Source organism: Marmota marmota, unplaced genomic scaffold, assembly GCF_001458135.2.
Source record: "Marmota marmota marmota unplaced genomic scaffold, marMar, whole genome shotgun sequence".
NCBI lineage: Eukaryota > Metazoa > Chordata > Mammalia > Rodentia > Sciuridae > Marmota > Marmota marmota.
The window spans coordinates 21,565,070-21,589,148 of NW_026000082.1; the positions used below are offsets into that span (position 1 = coordinate 21,565,070).

At 45.2% G+C, this 24,079-nt stretch overlaps 1 protein-coding gene, 1 long non-coding RNA gene and 1 pseudogene across 9 annotated transcripts in view; 1 reads left to right on the forward strand and 2 right to left on the reverse strand.

Annotated features, from left to right (window-relative positions):
* The window catches only part of LOC125620414, a 76,905-nt gene that overhangs the window by 16,398 nt on the left and 36,428 nt on the right, over positions 1-24,079 (forward strand). Inside the window, exon 3 of the long non-coding RNA XR_007352069.1 lies at positions 21,020-21,918. This is a non-coding gene — a long non-coding RNA (uncharacterized LOC125620414). The remainder of the gene's footprint in view (positions 1-21,019; positions 21,919-24,079) is intronic.
* The window catches only part of Cfap57 (cilia and flagella associated protein 57), a 70,256-nt gene that overhangs the window by 8,608 nt on the left and 37,569 nt on the right, over positions 1-24,079 (reverse strand). For 7 of the 8 annotated variants that reach the window (XM_048815582.1, XM_048815588.1, XM_048815583.1 and 4 more), the window contains 9 exons: positions 23,779-23,872; positions 22,768-22,958; positions 22,024-22,197; positions 20,954-21,112; positions 19,100-19,243; positions 13,744-13,860; positions 12,311-12,445; positions 12,084-12,227; positions 4,435-4,567 (listed from right to left, as the gene is read on the reverse strand). In XM_048815582.1, coding sequence (XP_048671539.1) covers positions 4,435-4,567; positions 12,084-12,227; positions 12,311-12,445; positions 13,744-13,860; positions 19,100-19,243; positions 20,954-21,112; positions 22,024-22,197; positions 22,768-22,958; positions 23,779-23,872 — 1,291 coding nt within the window. Of the gene's footprint in view, positions 1-1,396; positions 4,023-4,434; positions 4,568-12,083; positions 12,228-12,310; positions 12,446-13,743; positions 13,861-19,099; positions 19,244-20,953; positions 21,113-22,023; positions 22,198-22,767; positions 22,959-23,778; positions 23,873-24,079 lie in introns of those variants that run through there. The other variant, XM_048815587.1, reaches the window with a different exon arrangement.
* LOC107141872 lies at positions 1,199-1,752 on the reverse strand (annotated as a pseudogene).

Here is a 24,079-nt window from a genome sequence, read left to right on the forward strand (position 1 = left end):
AGAAAATGGGACCTTGGCACCTTCCTTTCCCTCTGCTTCCTAGCTGCCATGGGGGTAAACAGGCCTCTGCTACCATGTACGTCCACTCATGGCATACTGTGTCACCACAGGTTCAAAGCAACAGGGCCAAATGACCATAGGCTGAAACCTGTGGAACTATGAATCAAAAGAAACCTTTTCTCCTTTAAGTTGATTATCTCAGGTGTTTTGTCATAGTGGTAGGAAGCTGACCAACATAACAAAAAATTTACCATCTTAAATATACAGTTCTGTAGCTTTCAGTACATTCACACTGTTGTACAATTACCACCCAAATCTCCATCCATCTTCATATAAGCCAACTAAAACTTTGTACACATTAAACACTAACTCCCCATTATTCTTTATTCCCCAGTCCCTAGAAACCATCATTCTACTTTTCTTTTTTTTTTTTTGGTACTGGGGATTGAACTCAGGGGCACTCGACCACTGAGCCATATCCCCAGCCAGCCCTATTTTGTATTTTATGTAGAGAACAGGGTTCTCACTGAGTTGCTTAGGGCCTCACTAAGTTGCTGAGGCTGAACTCATGATCCTCCTGCCTCTGCCTCCTGAGCTGCTGGGATTACAGATGTACACTACTGTGCTCGGCTTCATTCTACTTTTATGTCTATAAATTTGACTATTCCAGGAACATAATTTAAATGGAATTATGTATGCACTGTTTGTCCTTCTGTGACTTGATTATTTTACTTAGCGGAATGTCCTCAAGGTTTATCCAGGTTGTAACATGTGTCAAAATAAATGTGCTTGCCAGGCACAGTGGTGCACGCCTGTAATCCCTGCAGTTCATGAGGTTGAGACAGGAGGATTGCGAGTTCAGAGCCAGTCTCAGCAATAGCGAGATGCTAAGCAACTCAGTGAGACCCTGTCTCTAAATAAAACATAAAATAGAGCTGGGGATGTGGCTCAGGGGTTGAGTGCCCTTGAGTTCAATCCCCAGTACTAAATCATCATCATCATCATCATCACTATCATCATCATCATCATCATCATCATCATCATCCCTGGTACCAAAAATAAATAAATAATAAATAAATAAATAAAATGTGCTCAAGATGACATCAGTTCCATTTGTCTTAAGTCCTGGTGTTGTGTGTATGACAAGCAGCAGCCAGTTGTGATGACAGATGATAGAGCCAAATAACTATCAAATTTGTTGATATTTTCCCATTTATAAACCATCCTTAAAGAAAATCATATATGGGTCACACCATTCTCACATAGTCCAGGAGACCGACCATGCCACCTAGATTCATGTTTTCACCAATAAAGAACTGGAAGTTTTTAAAATTAGCAAGGATGTGCTTGATTTGTTCTGTAGCTCCTGTCTGAAAAGTTTTACTCTCTGGTGATCTCTGTTCTATAAGTTTGCCTTTGATTGATTTCATCTAATCTTTGATGTATTTCTTGTATGTTTCTTTTGTGAAGCTGGTTTCCTGCAAATGATGGTTCATGACAATATCAACACCAGTGATTACCGTGCTTTCCATACCTTTGCCCTTGGGTCTTTCAGCTGAGGCATTTCCACCAATCAGCGAGTCATCAATGTTACCCTCTGTCCTACTGACCATCTTGCCCTCCAGCTCCAGGAACAGCCTGTCCAAGATCTCCTGGATCTTGTAAATGTCGGAGAACATCTCATAATGGCTGATGAGGTCCAGGTAGATAATCATGATGGAGACTGGAGGGCGGCACTAGCTTAGCAGGAGCCTGGAGATCAGAGCTGAGGGCCAGGGATGGTGGGGGTGGAGGGGCAGGGTGGGGGTGGTGGGGGGTGCGCAGGGGGAAGAGCTGGCGGAAAAAGTGGATTTTTCTGTTTCTGCAAAAAAAGTCATTGAAATTTTGATAGGGATGGCCTTGAGTCTGTAGATCACTTTGGGTAGTATTGACATCTTTAACAACATTAAGTCTTCCAGTCCATGAACATGGAAAATCTTTTCATTTATTGGTGCCTTCTTTAATTTCTTTCAGCAATGTTTTGTAGTTTTAAGTCTTTTGACTCCTTAGGTTTATTCCTTAGGGTTTTTTGTTTTGTTTTGATACTAGGAATTTAATCCAGAGGTGCTTAACCACTGAGCCATATCCCCAATCCTTTTTATTTTTTGAGACAGGATCTCACTAAATTGCTTAAGACCTTGCTAAGTTGCTGAGGCTCCTCTTGAACTTGCTAGCCTCTTTCCTCAGCCTCCCAAGTTGCTAGAATTAAAGGCATGTGCCACCATACCCAGCAATGGAATTGATTCCTTAATTTTCAGCTTGTTCACTATTAGTATATAAAGAATACAATTGCTTTTGTACATTGATTTTGTATCCTATAATTAGGATTTAAAAAAATTTTTTTTTTGTTTGTAGATGGATTCAATACCTTTATTTTATTTATTTACTTTTATGTGGTGCTGAGGCTCAAACCCAGTGCCTCATACATGCTAGGCAAGCGCTCTATCACTGAGCCACAACCACATCCCTGTAATTGGGATTTTTGATTCTCTATATGCAATCTCTCTCTATCCCGCCCTTGGAAGTTTGGAGGAGTTTTTTCTTTGTACTTTTGCGATTTGAGATTTCATGATCATAGACTTGATGTGGGTACTTGTAGCCATTATATTGGATACTAGGTAGATCTAAGAGTTCTTAGATTTTTTTTTTCTCCTGTTTTCAGCCCTATCTTCATCTGTACTTCCAGAGATATCTGCTACTGATAATAATTCCTGAGACATCTGAGGGTTTTGTGGTTTATATTAGGTTCTCCTGTCCTCCCCTCCCCCACGTTTACCATTTCTGGTTTAGGATTTAGGCTTCTTGGGTCTATTTAATCAGTTCCCAGCTCTCAAAATTTTGTCTCTTACTCCTTTTGTGTTCTCCTTTTTTCTTATGGTTTATTTGTGCCATTTTAGTTTATTTTAAAGTAGCCATCTTTAGTAACTGAAAAGCAGGTGTGTCTTTTAGATCTGTTAGTTGATTGTCATGTGTATGAAAATTTAATATAAATGCTTAAATTTAATATAAACTTTTATATTATATTATTTAATATAATATTATTATATTAAATAAGAGAAATTTAACAATTTCTCTTACTCAGATAAAGAATTCTTAAATACCAACTGAACTGGCCAATTTCCTTCCTTTTTTTTTTCTTTTTCATAGTTGTAGATGGACATAATGACTTTATTTTATTAATTTATTTTTTTCTGTGGTGCTGAGGGTCGAACCCAGTGCCTCATGCATGCTACGCAAGCGCTCTACCACTAAACTATAGCCCTAGCCCCCCAATTTCTTATATAACTTGAGAATGTATATTTTGAGCTGACTTGTCTTGGTGGGCCATGTTCAAAATCAGAGGTCAGACGTAGGCATTCCATGATCATGGTGCACAATTGATACAAATGAATGCTGCTTGAGTAAAACCTTTCAGCTACTTCCCCCCAGTGATAATATTGTGAATACCTACCATACATGAGACAACTGACATTTTCCCTAATCCATAGCCATGGGATGTTTCAGCTTATCCAGGTCTCTAAATTTTATTCCTGAACACAAACCACCACAAATGAAATAATTGAACTATGCTGGATTACTTTTCATAGATAAACCTTATACCTTTGGATGTATCCATTGTCTTTATGTACATACCTAAAGAATGTTTCTTTATTGCCTGAAATGTCTATAGTTTTTCCATCCACTGTTATGCAGCATTCCGTTCAAAAAGATCCATGTGGTAAATTTCTCATAGAATTTGGTGTCAGGCAAAGGCTTGTTTCTCCAGGAAAAAAACTTCCTTTTGCCATACAAGGAGAACTATTTAAATAATAATATTTTCTTATTTCCCCTTTTATCTTGGCTATTAGTAATTCAGAGGCACCTGGAGTTATAACTAACTCATTGATTATTTCTTTTGTAATCATTCCTCTCCCCCTTTAATAGTTTCTCATCTTTTGGTCTTCATTTTAATTGTACAGATCCACAATCCCTTGATCACAATTCTAAAATGCAGAAAGATTTAAAAAAGGAATGCTTTTTTAAATTCATGAAGCTTAGGGTGAATATTCATATATCACTACAGAATACTAAAACATTTAATTTTTAGGGCACTACCCTGCACCCCTTTAGCGACATTACATAATATATAGTATGCTCTCTCTAAAGCCTGAAAGATTCTCAATTCCAAATTGTAGCTAACTTGGGATTTCAGACAAGAGATGTGGAAATGTGAATGTTTGAATGTAGGATGATCCTCACATATATTTTGGAGTGCAAGCATGTGGCATTGAGAAGTTCTCAGAGGGCCATAGTGGATGTGACCTAATACAAGAGGAAGCTAAAGAGAGACCTGCTTGTGGTTGCCATTGGTCCCTTCATCCCAATGCCCATCTCCCTAGCCACTGATGACATTACCTGTCTCTTGATCTTCTTGTGTTCGGATTTTTTTGGACAGTTTCAGAGCAGCTTCAAGGTCATAAACTTGAGAGCGGGTGAACTTCAGTTCCCTACGGAGTTCATTAATTTCCTTGATTAAGGAAACATTTTCCTTTAGAAAAGAAGGAACAAGAGTGAATATGTATGAATGAGTGACTGTTGGACACAAGGCATGGGATTGAAGGGGTGGGAATGGACAGTGTTGGTCTGGACCCAGGTTAACTCTCTGGATCTCCCTTGGGGTGTGAGTATATTTGGCTTTCTCATTGTTCAGCCTCTCAAGGTAATAGCTAACTTACTTTCTTTCAGGTGAGCTCAGCACGATTCCCATCCATCTGAGCTCTTTTGAACAGCATCAATGTTTTCCTAAGTACTTTTTATACAACTTTAATGTATTTAAGCATCATAATAACCCTATGGCTAGATTCTATTACAATCATACTTTTTTTGGGGGGGTGCAGAGATTGGACCCAGGGTATCACACACACTAAGCATACTACGTCCAGCCCCTATGATCACAATTTTATAGAAGAGGAACCTCAGGCACAGAGGTTGTGTAACTTAGCAAGTGACTGAGTAAAAATTCTAAGCCTAGTGGTCTGGTTCCAGAGCTCTTAAATACTGAGCTATCCTTTATTCATTTTTTCCCATTCATTTGTTGAACCTACATTTATGGGGCATCTGCTATGTCCCTCAGAATGCAGACTTCAGAAATAAAGCATGATACCTGTCCTCAACATCATTCTATTTAGTAACACAGAAAAATAATCCGATAATTAACATCAACTGTATCCACTGGAAATTCACTTCTCTTGTTTGTGTGTTTGACAAATATCCATCCATCCCGCTCCCCGCATCCACTTATCCATCCATCTCCATCTTATACTGAATACCCATCATGCACCAGCCACTGTGATGATCCTGGCATTTTCAAAGTGAGACCTGGCCTCTGCTCTTGGTGGGGCATATGGGCCCATTTTAGCATGGAGCCACCTTGCTAAGGTGGAGGATAGGTCACAGAGGAAAGGCACTTAGTCAAACCTGAATGGCGAATGGATTGCTAGGAACTGACCCCTGAGCTGAGGCTTAAAGGAGGTTCTCAAGAGAGGGTAAAGGGTGTCCCAGAGAACTGGAATAGTAGGAGTCAGGACAGAGAAGTGTGAAACGGTTGACATAGGGGGATGGTAGCAGTTCTGTATCACTATGAGATGGAAGAGGGGAGTAGAAGAGAGCATGAATGAAATTTACTACAGGCCAGCTGCTGGGGTGCTGTGTGCTGGGACCAGATAGTCTCTTCTCCTTTTCCCACACCTCAAGCTTCTACCTTCCATTTCATATTTAGCATAGGGGCCCCAGGTGGCACTAACGAGGAGGCCCCACGGGTCTCCTGCTTTGTTCCTAGGGCCCCTGGCCTCAGAATTCAGTTTGCCTATCATAGAGCCCCACCTAGGACTGTTAATAAATCATCTGAGCATCTTGGTAAATGAAGCTGCTGATTTGGTGGGTCTTGGGTGGGGCCTGAGAGTCTGCATTTTTAACCAGCTCCCAAGGGATGTTGCTGTGGCTTGTCTGCAGGCCACACTTTGACTAGCAAAGTCTTGCAGGTCAAATCTACATGAAATGGGCCTGCTCCAGGAAAGAACTTGGGGCACAGTCTTAGAAGTGGGGAGTATGGGTCAGGGCTGGGCAGATCTCAGGCACCCTTCTCACTGAGCTGTGCTAGATAAGCCCTTCTCTGCTAAGGGTATGTGCCCCTCAAGCCAGGAAAGAGCTGGGACTGCTGAAGATATCCCAGATTCCTTCCCTCCAGGGACTCTTCCTTTAAAAATAGATCTAGACTTTTAGAGGCTCAATATATCACTTACTTTCAGTTTTTCTCACTAAAAAAAAGATTCCCTCACTCTTGGATGAAATGCCCAACCCTCACTGCCAAACCTGTTGTTCCCCAGGCCAGGCTTTGTGTCTATTTTTCTGTGTCAGCAGATTTTCTCCATGCAATGCTTTACCCTTCTAACCAATCCAGGCCTTGGTGATGAATTGCCTACATTTACTTTCCAGATGCTGCCCAGTGAAACTCTCTGATAGTCCCCTCCCCTGGAACTTCCCCATGCCAACTTTATATCATTGACATGATTGATTTAATATATATTTATTGCTAAAACCCTGGATCCTGCCCTTGCATGTAAGAAGTGCTCAAAAAATATTTGTGGGATGGATAAGCAAATCAATATGAATGCATTGCACACCAGGTTGAAATAAGAGAATATACTTACTAATAAAGAAATTAAGGGGTAAAGGTCAGGTAAAGGAGACTAGAATAGAAGAAGGTCTTAAAAAGAACCACAAGAAAGTCACCGGCAAACTTGCTCTCTTGGGAGCTCTCTCTAGGTTGGTTTTGCTTAGCTTCACTTCTGCTTCATCCAATAAAGTAATAATGGCAATCAGAATGAAGACTAGAAACTCAAAGTACCACTAAAAAAAAAATTTTTTTTGTAGTTGTAGATGGATAGCATGCCTTTATTTTGTTTATTTTTATGTGGTGCTAAGGGTCGAACCCAGTGCCTCACATGTGCTAGGCGAGCACTCTGCCGCAGAGCTGCAGTCTCAGCTCCTCAAGATACCATTTTGAGCCCTCTCAGGTTACATCTGTAGTTATTTCCTTTTCTTGGTCATTTCCTTTTATCACAGAATCCTACTGATTTTGTGCTGGAGCTGCACCTTGTATTCACCTTGCTGTGATTATAACTGGCTCTTGGTCCCTCTCTCTCCTCTAGGACTGTTGTGGTCCCACGGGAGCCCTTGCCCTAGTTTCTCCCTTCCCCCTCTACCACCTACACCCTGTGACTGGGATTTCTGGCTCCGGGTATATTTTGGTATGATTGTTAATGATCCCACTGCCAGCCTTTGACACTTCCATGATCCTTCCTTGCCTAAATGGGCATCTCCAGGTCATGATTCCATCCTTATTAGAGTGTGATTGAGGCCCATGACTCAATGAAAACTGATTCTCTTGTTTTTTGACCCTTCCTTCCTTCCTTCATCCCAAAACCAAGTCATCTATTAACCAGTTGTTCTTGAAACTTGCTGTGCGCTCGTCAATGTGCTGAACAGGGAAGGTTCCTCTAGGCTCTAATGCAGAGAGATGCCATCAGAGTTAGAAGCAGGGGCCCAACCCAGTGTGAGGAAGGTTCTCAGGGGAGATTGAGGTTGGACAAGAGTATTCCAGGCCTGGAGCCAATAGGGAGCAAGCAGAACACAAACACTAAAAGCTTGCTATTAAGAATAAAAACAAGAGTAATCATAATTGCAAGGGTCAATTGAATTCTCACAACATATCAAACATTTTACATAATCACCTTATTTCATCCTTACAACTACCTTATAGAGTAGGCATTATAGGACTTGTTTTGGATGTAGAAATAATGCAGAGGATAAATGGTAGCTCCCAAGGGATGTTGCTATGGCTTGTCTGCAGGCCACATTTTGACTAGCAAAGTCTTGCAGGTCAAATCTACATGAAATGGGTTTGAAGATGCCTGTCTGCCTCCAAAGTGCCCTGTTCCTCCATGACTGCTGCCTTCAGACACTACTCCGTCACCACTCATTTACCTCCATTCCAATATCTTGCATAGTGTGATGGCCAACGACATCCCCAATGAGTACAGGTTGGGTTCTTTATAAAATGTTTTCAAGGGTGGCCACTGTTCTGAGGAGTCCAAAGATCACACTCAGGTCAACTGTATGTACATTTGGTAGCTTTGTGAATTAAAAATTAACACACCAGGCTTCCGAGCCCTGTGTTCTGATAGCTCCCTGGTCAGGATAGCTTTTACAAACTCCTACAGTTCTCCAGACCCATCTAACTACTCAGCTGCAGGAAAAATCTGACCTGAGCCTGGGAAATGTGAGAGAGACTGACTTGGCTAGAGGATGCTAAGATCCATATATATGGAGGTTTCTAAACAAAGGGACTATACCTAGCTAGGGCGACCAGAACTGCCATAAGCCTTTGGAATAGCCTGATGACCCTGGCTGTTCTTTCAGACACCCTTGATGAGCAGGGCAGGGAAAGAAATGTCTGTAGCACCACCTTCTGGCAGGCTCAGAGTCAACTGTCTTTTGAAAAAAGCAAGCAACAGATGCATTCATTGCTCCAGTAACTTGGAAACCTGGCATCCGGTGGTGTCTTTCTGGAACCCACAGTCGATGGCATCTCCATCTGTCTAATTGCACAAAATGAACCATCTCAGACTCCTTTTCTGCTCTTCTTTTCACCTATATCCTGTGTTTAAGACATTTCTATTTGTCATTTCTGCTCTGAATTGCCTTCTGACATCATAACTTGCCCCTTTCTAAGGGGCAAATGCCCTCTCATTTACCTTTAATGCAATAGCAATCTCCTAATGAGTTTCCCTGCCGCCTGACTCTTTCTCTACCTGACTATGGAGTACCTCCAGTCTGTCCACCATGCCAAAGGAGTCCATCTTTACGAAACAAAGATAACATCCCTGCCAGCTTAAGAAGTTTTTCAGGTCATGGATGTGCTCAGGATGAATCTCATGATCCTGGCATGGTGTGGAAGTCCCTTTCAACCTGACTGTAGACTACCTACCATTTCAATGGGCCCTTTCTCTCTGCCCCCAACACTTTGCAACAAACTGAGGTCTGTGGACTCATGGAGTCTGCAACCACCTCTTCCCCCCAAGACCCTCTCCTTTCTTTTTCTCAGGTTATTCTCTCTTCCCCCAGTTGGTCCCTGACTACCCTCTATCTACCCTGAGCTCAGCTCAAATGCCACCTTCCCTCAGAAATCTTCCATGAGTTTCCAAGGCATAATTGCACTTTGCTTCCCCCCATTAGCCCACTGCACTGGGATATACTAAATGGAGAAGAGATTACTTGAACCTGGTCCAAGTTTCCTGGGAGGAGCTTCTTGAGGGTAGGGACACCCTCACATTCATCTTGGAATCTTCCATGGCTGACACAAACCTTGCTGTATACGAGGCTCTCAGATGTGAACTGAATGAATGTGTGTCCTAGATGTTTGTATTCCATAGCAACTCTAATTTCCATATCTGCAAGTATGCGGAGAATGCAGCAGGGAGGCCCCGAGCTCCTATCTGAATATACAAATGAGAAAGTGGCCTCATTTTTTGTTATTTTCTAATGAGTAGCTCTCAGATGCCATGTCCATCCCAGCTTTCCTCAGCCTTTTGGATTGAGGTGCCAGGGACCCAGCAGCTGCAGACACAGTTTCAGCAGGCTCCTGACAAACTCTTGCCAAAGGAGCAGGAGCACTTGACCACCAGCTGGGGGTCTGGAATCAGTTGTGCTGTCCCTTCACCCACCCCCAGGAGCGGCTACCCTGGCCCTTGTTATGAGGGGTTTCTAGGCTCTCCCACTTGGTTTCTACCTTGGTTCCTATATGCAGTCTTTGTTAAGAAGAAGGGAAGGGAAATGACATTTTTTTTTGTCTTTGCTTTGCTTTCTTTTCTTTTTTTTTTAATTGTTCAAAACATTACAAAGCTCTTGACATATCATATTTCATACATTAGATTCAAGTGGGTTATGAACTCCCATTTTTACCCCATGACATTTTTTTTGAACACTGATTCTGTCCCAGGCCAGTGCCTTGTACATTACAAAGGTTATCCTGTTCAGTCCTCATAGTAACCATGGAGGTTAGTGTTTTCCTCTCCATTTTATAGATAAGGAGGGCATCTCCTGGAGAAGTCAAGGAATTTACCCATGGTCTGCTGGCCAAAGAGTGGCAGAAGCAGCATAACTCAGATCTACACAGTGACAGTGCCCATTTGCCTTCCATATCCTGGCTGGGAACATGATTCCAAGCTGAGGTTTGCTTGTATAAACCCTACCATCTGGTCTGGCCCTGGCCCAGTCCTCCTTCAATTTTAACATCAAATAAGGAAACAATTTTTAGCATCCAGAACAGCAGTTCGAAAGTTTTCCTTTAAAAAAAAACAAACCTTCCTAACTTTTTGCAAACAGAATCCTACACAGAGCCCCACTGTGATCAGCAAGGAGCCTCTCTGGTTGAGGGGGAATGAACTCTGAACCTGCCCACAGGGCCCCTTTCTTGTTCCCTGTTGTTATCTGAGTCAATTCTCTGGATCCACAGGACTGCAAAGCACCTAGGCTTACAATGCTGCTTGGGAACTGGGCTTGTGGGAGGGGCTGGGCTGGATAGGAGCTCTGCTGTATCTCCTTTTCTCCCCACCCCCACCTTGGCTTGGGGGGAACAGGAAAGGAAAAGAGGACACGATGCCTGCCCTGTCAGCCTCGTGTGGACTCCTGCATCCTATGACCAGCCTGTGGTCTTCAGTTCCTTTCTTCTCTCCTTTTAGGACTGACATTTGCTTTAGACATCTTGCTTGGCATAGAGAAAGGGACCCAGTCTTCAGAGGACCTCTCCGGCCTGTGTGCCAGTACAGGCAGGGCACTTGAGAGTTCAGCTATGACACCTGCTGACAAATATTCCTCTGTCATTCTGGTCCCACTGCCCAGTTTGCTGCATTCCAGGGTCCAGGAATCTCTCAGTGCTCTGGGCACTTAAGGCCCCTTGCAATGGCTCTGTGTGGGGCTGTTGGTGCCAAGGGTCCTGCCTACTGGATCTACTCCCCTTTCTGGGCCTCTGACTGCTTTTGTGGCCCAGAGTTGAGTGATGGTTTGATGGAGGAGGTGGGGCTGGTTGTAAAATGACCTGAGACCAGCCATGCCTGGGTCTGGCCTGAGTTGCAATGTGCTCTGCCTAGCTATGTGTGCACTACCCAACTTAGGCTCTAGTTTCAATCCAATGCAACCTGTTCCCATTCCAGCATTTTAATTAGGCTATTAAAGAAATGTAAGTATAAGAAGGTATGTGTTTTATAAATGTGATTCTGATGTTCTCTTTTGATATTAATTCACCTTAATTGCCTCAGATGATACTGATATCAAACAGAAATCTGGCAGGAGCCTCCTGACCAGCAGTCCTGACAACATGCTTAAATGAGGTGGCAGTATTGGGGCCAGGCTCTCTGAGCAGCCCTGTGAAGGATCCTGGAGGTTGGGTGTGGAGAATTTATTAAGTCAGAGTGGGGCCAGCTGAGGTGGATGTGGTTTGCTCTGGACCAAGAGATAAGGGTAGAGACCTGCGGCATCAGCAAAGTGAGAAGAGGCAGGTGAGACAGGCGTGTCCTAGCAGGAGTGAGCATCAGAATAAAAAGCAGCAAAACAAAATAAGACAAAACAAGAGTTGGAAACGGAGGAGAGAAGATGGAGAGAGTGACTTAGGAGAGCTAAAATACTGTGGATGAAGGTCCTGAGGGACAGGATGGTGAGAGGAGTGAGTCAGGACACAGGTGTGCTTTGGATAGAGATGGGGCAGGAAGAGGAACAGGGATGCTGGTGACCAAGGGGGCACAGAGATGCCTAGGAAGGCTCCTTGGGTGGGCCCTTGGCCATGGTCACAGTCAGGGCAAGTTCTGAGAGGACAGAGGACAGCAGCCAAAAGAGAGCTGTAGGGAAAGCTAGTGGGTCCTCTGGATGCCTGGGGAGCCCCGAGGATGGTGGTCTCGGAGGGACTCATCTCGACAGCTTGGCCTCCTGGTGGGGGCAAGGGTGTGTACCTGCATGATGCGGACGTAGTCAGTGCGGTGCAGCTCGCTCTCCTTGAGCACCTTCTTCTTGATCGTGGCCAGGTTCCTCTCCAGGTGCTCCCGCTGGCGGGCGTACTCCTGCTGCAGGTCTGTGTTCAGCCCTGCCATCTCCACCTGATGGAGCCCAGGGGGTTCTCAGCAAGGAAGGGAGGCTGCAGAGCACAAGGCAGGGCAGGGCTGCAGGGGAGGCTGCTTACCATGTCTGCCCGCTGCACGTACTTCTCAAACAGACCTCGGACCTTCTCCTTCAGCAGCGGGGGCTCCTGGATATATGCCACACAGTTGTGAAGGTCTGTCTTAAACCATTTGACCACTGCTTCCAAGTCCCGCTCCTGCAATTAAAGACATTTACTTTGGGCACAGCGGGCCACACTCCAGGTAGAAGGGCAGGGGCTGCAGACGGAGGCAATGGCACAGAAAGGGACAAGAGACATCTCTTCTGGGACTTACAGCTGACTGCCAGGGGACGCACTAGGCACGGAGACCTACAGGGCCTAGTGGCAGCACTGAAACTTTTGTGCACCTGCCTGGGTCAGGCATCTGAACAGCCTACAAGACCTGGTGCTTGATCCTTGAGAGACCATACACAAGGCTTCTTTTGTTGGCTCTGGAATCCTTTCAGGACCATGGGGCTTAAAAGATGAAAGGAGGCTCATGTGTCTACTCATATTCCTCTAGAGCCAAGATAGATGGTAACATCACTCTCTGGCAGATCCCTGGCCAGGGCTTGTGCAGCTCCCCTTATGAGCTCGTCTAGTGCTTACCCCTCCTGACAGTTAGGAGATGTGGAAGGGTATGGAGATAACCCCACAGAACTGGGCTGCTTCATCAGCCTATTTGGACTAGTTCCCCCTCTTTAATCATGTTTCTCTGATACATGTTTTCCCTGACCCTGACCTAGAAAGGGTCTTTCCTTTCTTTTCACTCTTCTAGCTCTTTATCTATATTCCATAATTTTCTACCTTGCATTACAATAGGCCCATGCCACAAGTCACCCATTAGCCTCTCCAGCCTGTGAAGGGCAGAATATGAACCAGCTCATATTTGTAGCCCAGCAGCTTCTAGTAAATGTTTGATGTGGAGTAAATGCTTGAGGTGGAGGATGGAAATTCAATCTGATTCAGCAAATGTTACCAGATGGCTAGTGCTGGGGGTGAAGGTTCAACTATGTCCTGGCCCAGGACCAGAAGACCTTTCTCAGACTGGCTCAGGATGCACTAACGGCTATGGATGCTGGATGAATTTCTTAACCTCCTAATTATTTGGACTGATTATCCTTATTTATAACATAAAGAGACTGGTGTGGATCTCTGAGGTTCTCCTAGCTTCAGCAATCTTTTTGTCATAAAAACCCTTAAATACTGACCACAAATGCCCTGAGAATATTCTTCTCCAGGCCAAACAAGGCAAAAGCTAAGAATGTTCCTCCAGTACTGTCTTCCTACCCCTGATCACTGTTTTGTAGTCTCAGATGAATTCTGAAATCAGGCAGCACTGTGGGCAAATAAAGAACTTAAAATGGGAAGAGTGTTTTAGCAATGGGCAGGCTGTCCCTGAGAAGCCAGCTGCCCACTGCAGGCAGGTGCCAGATTCCAAGTGCAATCGTGCCAGACTCTGAAAATCTTCACACCTTCTGTTTCTCTTTGCGCATCTCTTGATCGGTGGCTCTTAGTTTCTGCCACAGCTCTGTGATGTTCAGTTCCAGTTGCGTGTTCTGTTTATGAAAACGCTCCAGCTCGGCTTCCATCTATAGAGAACAAGGGGAAAGTGCGCCAAGAAAAAGAAGGTGAGAGCTCGCAAATATATTTGAGAATTGAAGTCTTCCAGTGTATATGTGCCTCAAGATCAGGGTATTATTTTTCAGTTTCCACCTGTATCCTCTGGAACGAAGCCTTTCTTCTTACTCCCCGCCATCCTAAAAGCCCCCACCTCCTTGGCTGATGTGGCAATTCAGGGCCATGGATTTCTATGTCATGATGGGAAGTTTCCCACTTGGCCTTCTCTTTCCTTAACTGCTGATCCCTTTCTCAAATTCCTTCTAACTCCATGACTCTCAAGTACCGAAGTCTCAACTGTAACATGAGGCAGGTTCTCCAGGGAAGCATCCTCTTTGCTGCTTGGTGTGGTTGTATGAGTGAACCTCACCCTCAGGGGCCGCAGTCATTCTAAAGCAGAAAGCTTAGTCTAAAGCAGAGTTTGAGGGACCAGCATGGCTCAGAGGTATACCCAACCTAAGGCATAAAACTGGAAAGAGCAGGTTAAGTCAAAACCTCTGTCTCATCATTCTATTGAAAAGGTCTTAAAAAGTATAACTGAGGGGTATCCCATCTTCAAAGGAAGATCAAGAAACCACTAGGGAGCTTCTGGAAGATTTTCTGTTCATTGGTTTATTTTATTAACTAAAGATGTGTCAATGAGGGCTGGGTTATGGCTCAGCGGTAGAGCGCTTGTCTAGCATGTGTGAGGCTCTGGGTTCAATCCTCAGCACCAAATAAAAATAAATCAATAAAATAAAGGTATTGTGTCTAACTACACCTAAAAAAATAAATATTAAAAAAAAGATGTGTGAATGATAACTGAAACTTCCCATTAGGATGAGATGGGCTGTGTGTGAGCTTGCAATGAACTGAATTCCTGCCAAAGCAAAAGGTGATACTTGCTTTGCGCCCGAAATTTGGTGGACACTAGGATTCCTGTTACTAGGGACGCTCAGTGGTGGGGAATGCTACAGCTCATTGGATGTTTTTCATGGCTGGGTGGAGTAGCCTCCAAGTCTATCCCAGGCCCTTTGCTCAGATTCAAGGCTCTTGTCTCTGTGGGCTACCAGAGGCCCCACTGAGTCACATCCATGTTCTAGACATAAAAAGGGATGCTTTTAGAATTATATTTTCTTTGTTACTGGGAACATTGTATTTTGACAGAATAGTCCTTTGATACAATAACCTGGCATAAAGGTGGCACTCAATACATACCTGGTGAATGGATGGCAGTGTGAAGGACAAAGGGAGCCATGTGGGTGGTGCAAGGAGAGGGTGAAATGACCTGCCTCCGGAAGAGGAGTGATAAGCAGGGAGTGTTAGCAAAGCTATGCAGAGCCACCTTGCACAGGATGCACAGCAAGGGTTGTTTTGGCACAGCTAGAGAAAGAATGTGCCCATTAGAAAGGTCCACCTAGCTGCTGTGGGCTTAGGGATGTAGAACTGATTAAGAGGGAGTCTTGTCTTCCGGAAGCCTTAGGACCAGAGGGATAGGAGAAGTAAGTGGGAAGTGAGGGTGGAATGGGAGAAAAGAGAAGGTGAGCAGGTGGCCCCCAGAAAAGGGATGCTTCAGCTGGCTGTCATAGGAGCAGTAAATATTAGAGAACAAAAGGGAAGAGAGAATTGCAGGCAGAGAGCAGCCTACACACAGGGGACCAGAGGCGTGGCAGCCTGGTGTATCTTTACCAGTGGTTCCAGGTGGCTGCAGGAGGGGGCAGCAGGAGAAGGGGAGGAGAAGGGAGCTGGGAAGGTCACCTGAGCTGGGTCACGCAGGACCCAAAGGTAGAGGATCAAATGTTGAGAAGTTCGGAAAGCTCTGGGGGCTGCCAAGGTTTTGCCAAGAGTGGCATGAGCTGCCTGATTTCTTAGAGGCCCTCATGCAGAGGTTCCAGTGAAAAGAGCAAAACTGGGTCCAGGGATACCAGCCAGGAGGCTGCTGCTGGGGCCCAGGCGAGAGATGATAGTGTCCTTGACCAGGAGAAATGTAAGAGAGAAAGGGGTTTCACCAATTTGCAGGGCTCCCAAAAGTCATACCTGAGTGCCTATCGTCAACTGTGCCTCTCTATAATCTTAAGTCAGTAATGACAAGTTGAGTTAGAGTGGAAGAGAAATAACAGGACAACATTTTAAAAATCTCTGCTCTTTTTTTCCCCTAAGGCAAACCCTCAAATTACTATTTTATAGAAAAAATTATGAAATATGTAAAATTTGAGTATTTGTCTAGACTGCCAGAAGGCTAGCTTAGTAGTTGGAAGAAGCATCCTTTTCCTAGCTCGGCTTCCATCTATAGAGAACAGGACTCCATCTATGTTCCCATGTTATTCATCACACTCAGTAATTCTCAATGCAATGGGGGAGGGAGAGGGTGCATCCCCGCTTCCTGCTCCCACAGGATATTTGGCAATGTCTGGAGACATTTTGGGTTGTAATACCCTGGGCAGGGGATACAACTACCTCCAGTGGGGAGAGACTAGGGATGCTGCCAAATGCCCTACAATGCAGAGAACAGCCCCCACAACAGGTAATCAATAGGTTGATGTTGAGAAACCCTGTACTAGATGAATAAATTAATAATTGGAAATTCAAACAACAAGGTTCCAGAAACCTTTCCCCTAGGAAGGAGAGAGGGACCTGGAGTTGATAGTGAAAAGCTGGAAAAGTGTAAATGAGGGGTGGTACCTGAACCAAGGAAGGCTATATGTTCTTTCAGAGGTCTCAGCTATACACATGAGCCAAGGGTTGAGGCCTCCTTCCTACAGAAGAGGAACTTCACAGGAGATCTGCAGTGGGTGGGCAGAATAAGTCTGATCCCCAGAGGAAAATTCCAAGGTCAGAGGCCCCTGGAAGGAACCAGACCCAGATATCAGCCCTGGTGGCATCTGGCATGGGGTGGAGGTAGGAGGGACCTTGTTAAAATCATTCTCAAGACACAAGCATATACCCTGCTGAGTATCAGTGCCATGCTTGGCCCCTGTTACTGCTTGGGAAAGTAATAATCCCCCATGTATGTTGGGGTGGATGGTTAGCTGATCTTTAGCAAACTGTGATCTTAAATCCAGGTGACAAATGTCAAATGAGGAAAGAAAATTAGGACAGTGATTTTCAGGGGTCTGTGGCATATTGACCTTCCAGGAGAAAGGGGGCTCCAATCTTTCTCTTCTTGGGATGCTGCTATAGTCTGAATATATGTGTTCTTCCAGAATTTATATGTTGAAACCTAACCCCCAAGGTAATGGTATTAAGTGATGGGGCCTTTGGCAGTTGATTAGGTCACAAGGGTTTTTGATTCTCTTAATGGAATCGGTGCCCTTATAGAAGAGGCCTGAGGGAGCCTGTCAGCCATCCCCCTTTGCCCTTCTGCTTGAGGGCACAGAGCAGTTGGAACTATGAGATGTAGGCCCTTCCAGATATGGAATCTGCTGGCCCCTTGATCTTGAACTTCTCAGCCTTTACAACTGTGAGCAATTAATTTCTGTTGTTTGTAAGTTACCTGGTCCAAAGTGTTTTATTCCTAAAAGGAGTAATCAGTTGCCATTTTGGGGCCCTGAAGTCATTCCAGAATGGTAGGAGGCCCTGAGAAGGCAGCTCTGTAGTCAGGTGAGTTCAGAGAGAACAGCCTACAGCTGCTAGGGACAAAGTCACTGCCACAGTCTCTAGATTCCTTTGTGCCCCCATCCTTGGATCAATCCCCACCTAGTTTCTTTACTGAACCTCCTAGAGAAAAGGAGTCTTTTCACTGGACTGACCAGCACCTGATTCTAGCAGGGTCATTAGTGGTGACATACTTGTACCTATTATCCTTACTTAGCACAACCAACTAGAAGATGGAGGGGGAAGCAGGATCCTATTTTGTCTAGAGTGGTCAGAGAAGGTTCCCTTGAAGAGGTGACATACAAGCTGAGACCTGAAAGATGCAAAGAAGCCAATCATGTGACAATTTGGGGGAAGAGCCTTCCAGGCAGAGGGAACAGCCCTGCAGAGATCTCAGGATGGAAAAAGCTTGGCTTGTTGTAGGATCTGTCAGAAAACTGGTGAATGGAACAGGAAACAGAAGCTTGAGATGAGACTGGAGAGCTAGGGAGACGCCAGGTGGTGCAGGGCTTGTGGGACTTTGGATGTTATATTCAGTGTGGGATAGGACACCATTCATTAGGGCACTTTTGCTCTGACCACTCCCTGGAGACCAGGCTGAAGCCTGGAGTAGAGACCAGATAAGAAATGGTGGAGGCTTGGGTGAGGATAATAGCAGCAGGGAGGAACAACGGATTTGAAATATCTTTTGAAAATTGATTAGATAGATGTTAGTGATGGTTTGGATATAGGCTTAAGAGAAGGGATGAATCAAGAAAGACTTCTAAATTTCTACTTTAAGTAACTGGGTAGATCACAGTACCATTTTCTTTTCTTTGTGCATGTGAGACAAGCACTCTACCAAGTGAGCTATATCCCCAGCACCTCCACTGTACCATTTTCTGAGAAAAAAAAGAAACTAGAGAAAGGGTGAGGTTTTAAAATCAAGAATTTGGAGAGGAAAATGGAAGAAAAATAAAGAATTCAATTTTAGATCAACCACAGACCTCACCGTTAGCTACTTTCTGCCCACTGAGGGGAGGCTGTGAGGTAAACACATGTCACAAGGGAATGCAATGTGTAGGGGTCCAGGGGACAAAGGGGAACACTTATACCTCACTGAACTCTCAGAAACCCTTGTCCAACTGATCTTGCGTCTAATCTCTCCTCTCTCTACCTTCATCCTGTTTGCTTTACAGAATATATTCTTAACTGTGCCCTTCTTGGCTCAAGAGTCTTTGAGGACTTCTTATTTCTTATCAGATTAAGTCCAAACACCATGCCCTGGCCTGGGCCCCACCATTTCCAGTTGAGAAACATTGAACTGGTGGGTTGTGCCGGGTGGTGAGGCGGTTGGCTGAGTATACACTGCCCTCTGGTGGTCGAAGGCCTGGGGCTGGTGTGCTGAGGTAGGCAGGGCCCCAACCTACCCAGAGCCCTACAGCAAGCCTAATTCTGAAGCATTTTACTTTCACACTATTGAGCCCTCAGTTGCGCCAGGGCTTTCCTCGTGGCATGGTCTGTGGAGTGGAGGCTGCACATACCTAGGGAGAAGAGAGGGACTAGAAAGGAGAGTTTACTTTCATTCCCGAGGCCAACTTGGAGTAGCGAAGGCAGAGAGAAGGTCTGAGAGGCTAGGGTGTCGCAGAGGGCTCTCACCTCCTGAATCTGTTCCTTCATCTCCTTGATCTCATTCTCTCGAGGTTCTATTTGCTTCTTCAGCTCTTTTATTTTGTAGTCAAGCACAAACTTGAACTTCTCTAGTTCTTGATTCTTCTTTTTCAGATCATAAATTCGTTTCTCCTAGGGGTAAGATGAGTGAGAAGTGAGAGATCACAAGGCCCTGGCACGTGGAATCGCTTTAGGGCAAGGAGTATAAATCCTGTGACTCTCCTGATTGAGGAGGCCCAGTCTTCTCTGCTCACTGGGGATACAAAGGCCAACTCTCCCCCACCAGGTCACAGCACTGATTCCTTAGCTTCTGTGCTTGCATATTGGGTTCAAGAGTTCAGAATTTACTTGTGGCCAGGAACCTCACTCACTTACTCACTCATATATAGGTTTCGGGCAGCTGCATCTCCTTCCCACACTGTAGCTCTTCTACAGTGTGACCTTGATGCTTCTGTAGCAGCAGGCACAATCAAAGTTCCTCCCCTTGCATCTGGCTATACTTAAGACTTACTTGTCATTTAGCAAATATACCTGAAGGGAGGCTGTGTGTCTTTCAAGACTCAGTCAGAAAAGTCACATGGCTTCTACATGAGTCTACCCATTTTATCAAACATTTACTGAATGAACATCTTTTGCCAAGTATTGGAATGCCAAATATGGGTGTGGCATAATCTGTCCCTCAGGAGAAAACAAGAGCTAGGAAGGCAGATGTGGAAACAAACACAACCTCAAGATGTGATAAGTGCTGTCAGGGAGGGGTGGTCTGTATTGAGGGTGCTCAGCATACCCTGCTGGAGTGTCTGGTGGTGGCTCACAGGGGAAGTGAGAAGTGGGGGCTGGGGGGATAGGGAGGAAGGCAAGGAGTTCAAGAGTTCAAAATTTACCTTATAGTCCAGGGTTGGCAAACTCAGCCAGGGCTAAATTTGGCCTGTTGCCTAATTTTGTCAGGTCTTACGGAACACTGCCAAGTCCATTCATTGGTATTTTCTTTATGGGTGTTTTCACACATGATCTTTGGCCTCTTTCTTGTCTGAGAATCTGAAGAGAGCTTTGAGGCTCCCACCCGAAAGCCCAGACCCATACACAAACATTCATACAGAGAAATGGCTTGCAGGTACTATCTCATTCAATCCTTATTAGACCCCTTGACAGGGGTCTAAGAAATGAAGACTTGGAGAAGTTGCCCAAGGTGCAATGCTGGGCCTGACACTGAAGCCCATGTTCGCCCACAGGACAATTTCTGCCTAAGACAATAGATGCAGAGTGTGTGGAGAGGAGTGCATGGAGTCTGGATTTGCTCAGAAGGATATTAAATTTTGCATGCTGAAATGGTATGCCCCTTAGAATGTGTGTCTGTCTTCTGAGTGCTTTGTGAGAAAGGCATCCCTAAAAGTGGTACCAGCTTCCCGGGGCACCCAGGAGGTACAGGTTCAACCTCAGGGGAGTCCCTCTCTGACCAGGCGGACCATGTGGGCAATATATTCACAGATGGATACCTGGATCTGGGAGGGCAGGGGCCTTGGAGTCAGCTGACTGGGTTCCTGTCCCAAGTCCATCCTGTATACACTGTGTGACCTTGAATACTCAATCTCTTGGAACTCAGCAGCCATTAACACTGCATTGCTCATACCCTGGGGTTGTTGGCAGAACTGAGTGTGCCATGTTGACAGTAATTAACACAGTGCCAAGCACACCACAGGCACCTTGCTGACCTCTTATTCCCAGAGATCAAGTTAAATACATGTGTTCCAAGAAGCCAGGGGCCCTCTCTTTTCCAAGTCTTGCCCTCATGGCTTGGGTCCCTCCGGACTGTGGCTGGGTAGGACAGGAGATAGTCTTCACCTTGTCTTGAATTGTCTCATCTCTCTCCTGGATCTCTCGTTTGAGGCCTTGAATGTCTTTCTCTAGGGACCTGATGACTCCCTGAAGCTTCTCCTGCTCTCCCTTCAGCATCTCAATGTCGTTGGTTCGCTCTTCGATCTCCTTCTGCAGACTGCTGAACTGCAGATGCAAATAGCAACAGCAAAGACCCCTGAAATCTCGGAGCTCATCTCCACTCCTTCCAAATCATGAAAAAAGCTCCCCATCACTGATCAACTGTGAGCTGGACCACCTCTCTTCTGTCAACTGAAAACACTGAGTATACAACATTTCTAAACTTTGGGGGGAGTGAGTTTTTGCAGAATTTAAAATGGCTCAGAAATTTCCTAGGCCAAATAGATGATCACATTGACCTTAAAATGATCACATTGACCTTAAAGAGTTTGAATCAGTGGCCCACCAAGTTCACAGATGCTGGCCCTACCCAATGAGCCATCTTAGTCATGTCCAAGACTGTCCTCTAGACTTCCTAGCAATATGATTTCTAATACGAAGAAACAGGAGCTCACTTTGAACTTGGCTTCTGTAAGGCTAAAGGTTTTGGTGAAACTGTGACAATTCCACAAGGAACGGTGAATTGAATAGCCCTTCACTCAATCACCAGTGAACTAAAAATACTTGCTCTACCTTGTAAACAAAGCTCTTTTACCTGTCTCCTTCTCCCACCTGTGGAGCCTGAACGGGAGCCACCAGAGCCCAGGACACTTCCAGGCTGAGAAGACCTTATTTCCATTTCTAATTGATCTTACTTGGAAGTGAAAGCCCAAACAGAGTCTATCAGCCACAGGGGAGCTCGACATCACTGCCAAAAGGAGAGAGGCCAGATGGCTGCCTTTTCAGAGGATGTGGCAAGGTCTGTCTGCCCCCGCAGGAGCACCTGCCAGTGCTCCTTTCCTAACCTGCTCACTGGAGGTGAGGACGTTCAGGTGAGAACTCTGCGCAGCACCCAGGGCTTTCTATTCACCTGGCCCAGCTTTTTCTGCATTCCGGCCCTTGCCCATTCCCAAGTCTCTCAGAGAACAGCCTGATACCTTTTTCCTCATAATGCCTGTTTCTCCCTTGAGCCGCAGGTTGGATTCCTTCTCTTCCCGAAGTTTTTTCTCGTACTTGATTTTGATATCTTGGATTTCTCGGTCTTCATCTTCTTCAGTCTGCTTCTTGGTCTCTTCAAATTCCCGCAGCTGCTGCCTGACATCCTCCTGGGCCTGGCTCAGAGAGAGAGAGAGGGGGGGGGGGGGTGCAATCATGGGAGAAGGGGCTCACGGATGCCTCTGTGCTAAGAATGCCTGGGATGAGACTAGTCGCAGAGCCCTATCATGGCGAACAGGAGATGAGTGTTATTACAGAAATGGAAACTGAGGCCATTTGTCTCCTGACATGTCCACTTTCTTCATGTCTGCCATATTTCCATCCAGGTCAGGTCTCGGGCTCCATCACTTCAACCACACATTTAGCAACATCCCCATATCCTGTTTTGCCTCTGGTCTTGACACCAGCACCCAGACGTCCTGTTTTTCCTTCACAGAACTGTGACAGCTGTAATTTTATATTTTTTACTAAATTACTTATTTTATCTTCCATTAGATGTAAGTTCCTTAAGGGTAGAAACCTTTTCTCTCATGCCCACCACTGAATTCCCAGTGCATAGCACATATGGGCACACAGTAGCTACTCAATAAATAGTTGTGAAACTACAACTGCTCTCCTTAAGCCAACCCATCCTGCTTTTTCTCTATGAAAGGGAGGCACAGTGAGATCTTAGTTCCTGAGAGTACCTCTTCCAGAAGGGTGGTTTTCTCTTGCAGCTTGGCCTCATAAAATTCAGTCAGCTCCTCCAGGGCTTGGCTCTTGGTCTCATCATTATCTCGGAGCTGTTTTTCATACTCTTCCTGCATCCTTTGGGACTTGAGTTGTAATTCCTGGTATTTCTCATATTCTAGAAGCAACTTTTGGTTGTTGCAACATTCTGGAGAGAATCAAGAGGGAAGTATTTAAGGTGGGTGAGAAGACCAGCCTCAGGGGCATGCAGCAACCCTGGGTGCTTTCCTACCCTTTCCATGCAGCCAGAGTAGCGCCTCTGGAACCAAAGTTCCATGCCTTCAGCCAACTTCATCCCCTCCTGCCCTAGGCAGAAATGTTTCTAGGAAGGTGCAGAGGGATATTTGAAGGTTCAAGGCCAAGAAGACTAGCCTGAGTATGCAAAATAAGTATTAGTGTCCTATTTTTTCAGAACAGTTAGCTGAGGTTCAGTCAGGTTAGGTGACTCCCTAGAGCACCCAGCAAGTGAGTAGTGAGTCTGGGACCCAGGCAAGTCTATATCTCCTACTGGCAATGCAGTAGGTGTTTTTGTGTTTTGTTTTGCTTTTTTGGGGGTACTGGGGATTGAACTCAGGGGCACTAGACCACTGAGCCACATCCCCAGCTCTATTTTGTATTTTATTTATAGGCAGGGTCTCATTGGAGTGCTTAGGGCCTCGTTAAGTTGCTGAGGCTGGCTTTGAACTTGCAATCCTCCTGTCTCAGCCTCCTGAGCTGCTGGGATTATAGGCATGCACCACCGTGCTCACCTTATAGTAGGTGTTTAACATGGTTTTATGGAAGAAGTAAATACACAGGAGTGAAAACCACCGTGAATTCTGGGGGATGAATGTAGCCTGACCATAGACAGGGCCACAGTCCCTGGTACTTCTGCTGTGTCTGGGGGACTCCTGGTATTTTCTCAACCTGTGTCCTTCCAATGCCAAGCAGCCACCCTCAGCCCTCGTGGCTTCTGCTTGAGGGCTCACCCAGGTCTTGCAGCTCCCGGTTCTGTTTGTCTAGGAGGTCTTCTATGCGCTCACGGTGACTTATATCCTGCTTCTCTTTTTCTGTTCTTAAAACCTAAACCATAAAGTGACATTTTCTGATTTCTAAACATCTGCTGAAGGCACCACAAGGATGAGAAATAATTTTACAAGTGACACCCTCCTTCGCTCACAAACACACACATTTCTCAAGCCCTTACTGTGCACCATTGTTCTATGGAATGACACACGTGCTATCACTTCCTCCTTATTTACATTATATTCTGCTCTGAAAGTTCTATAC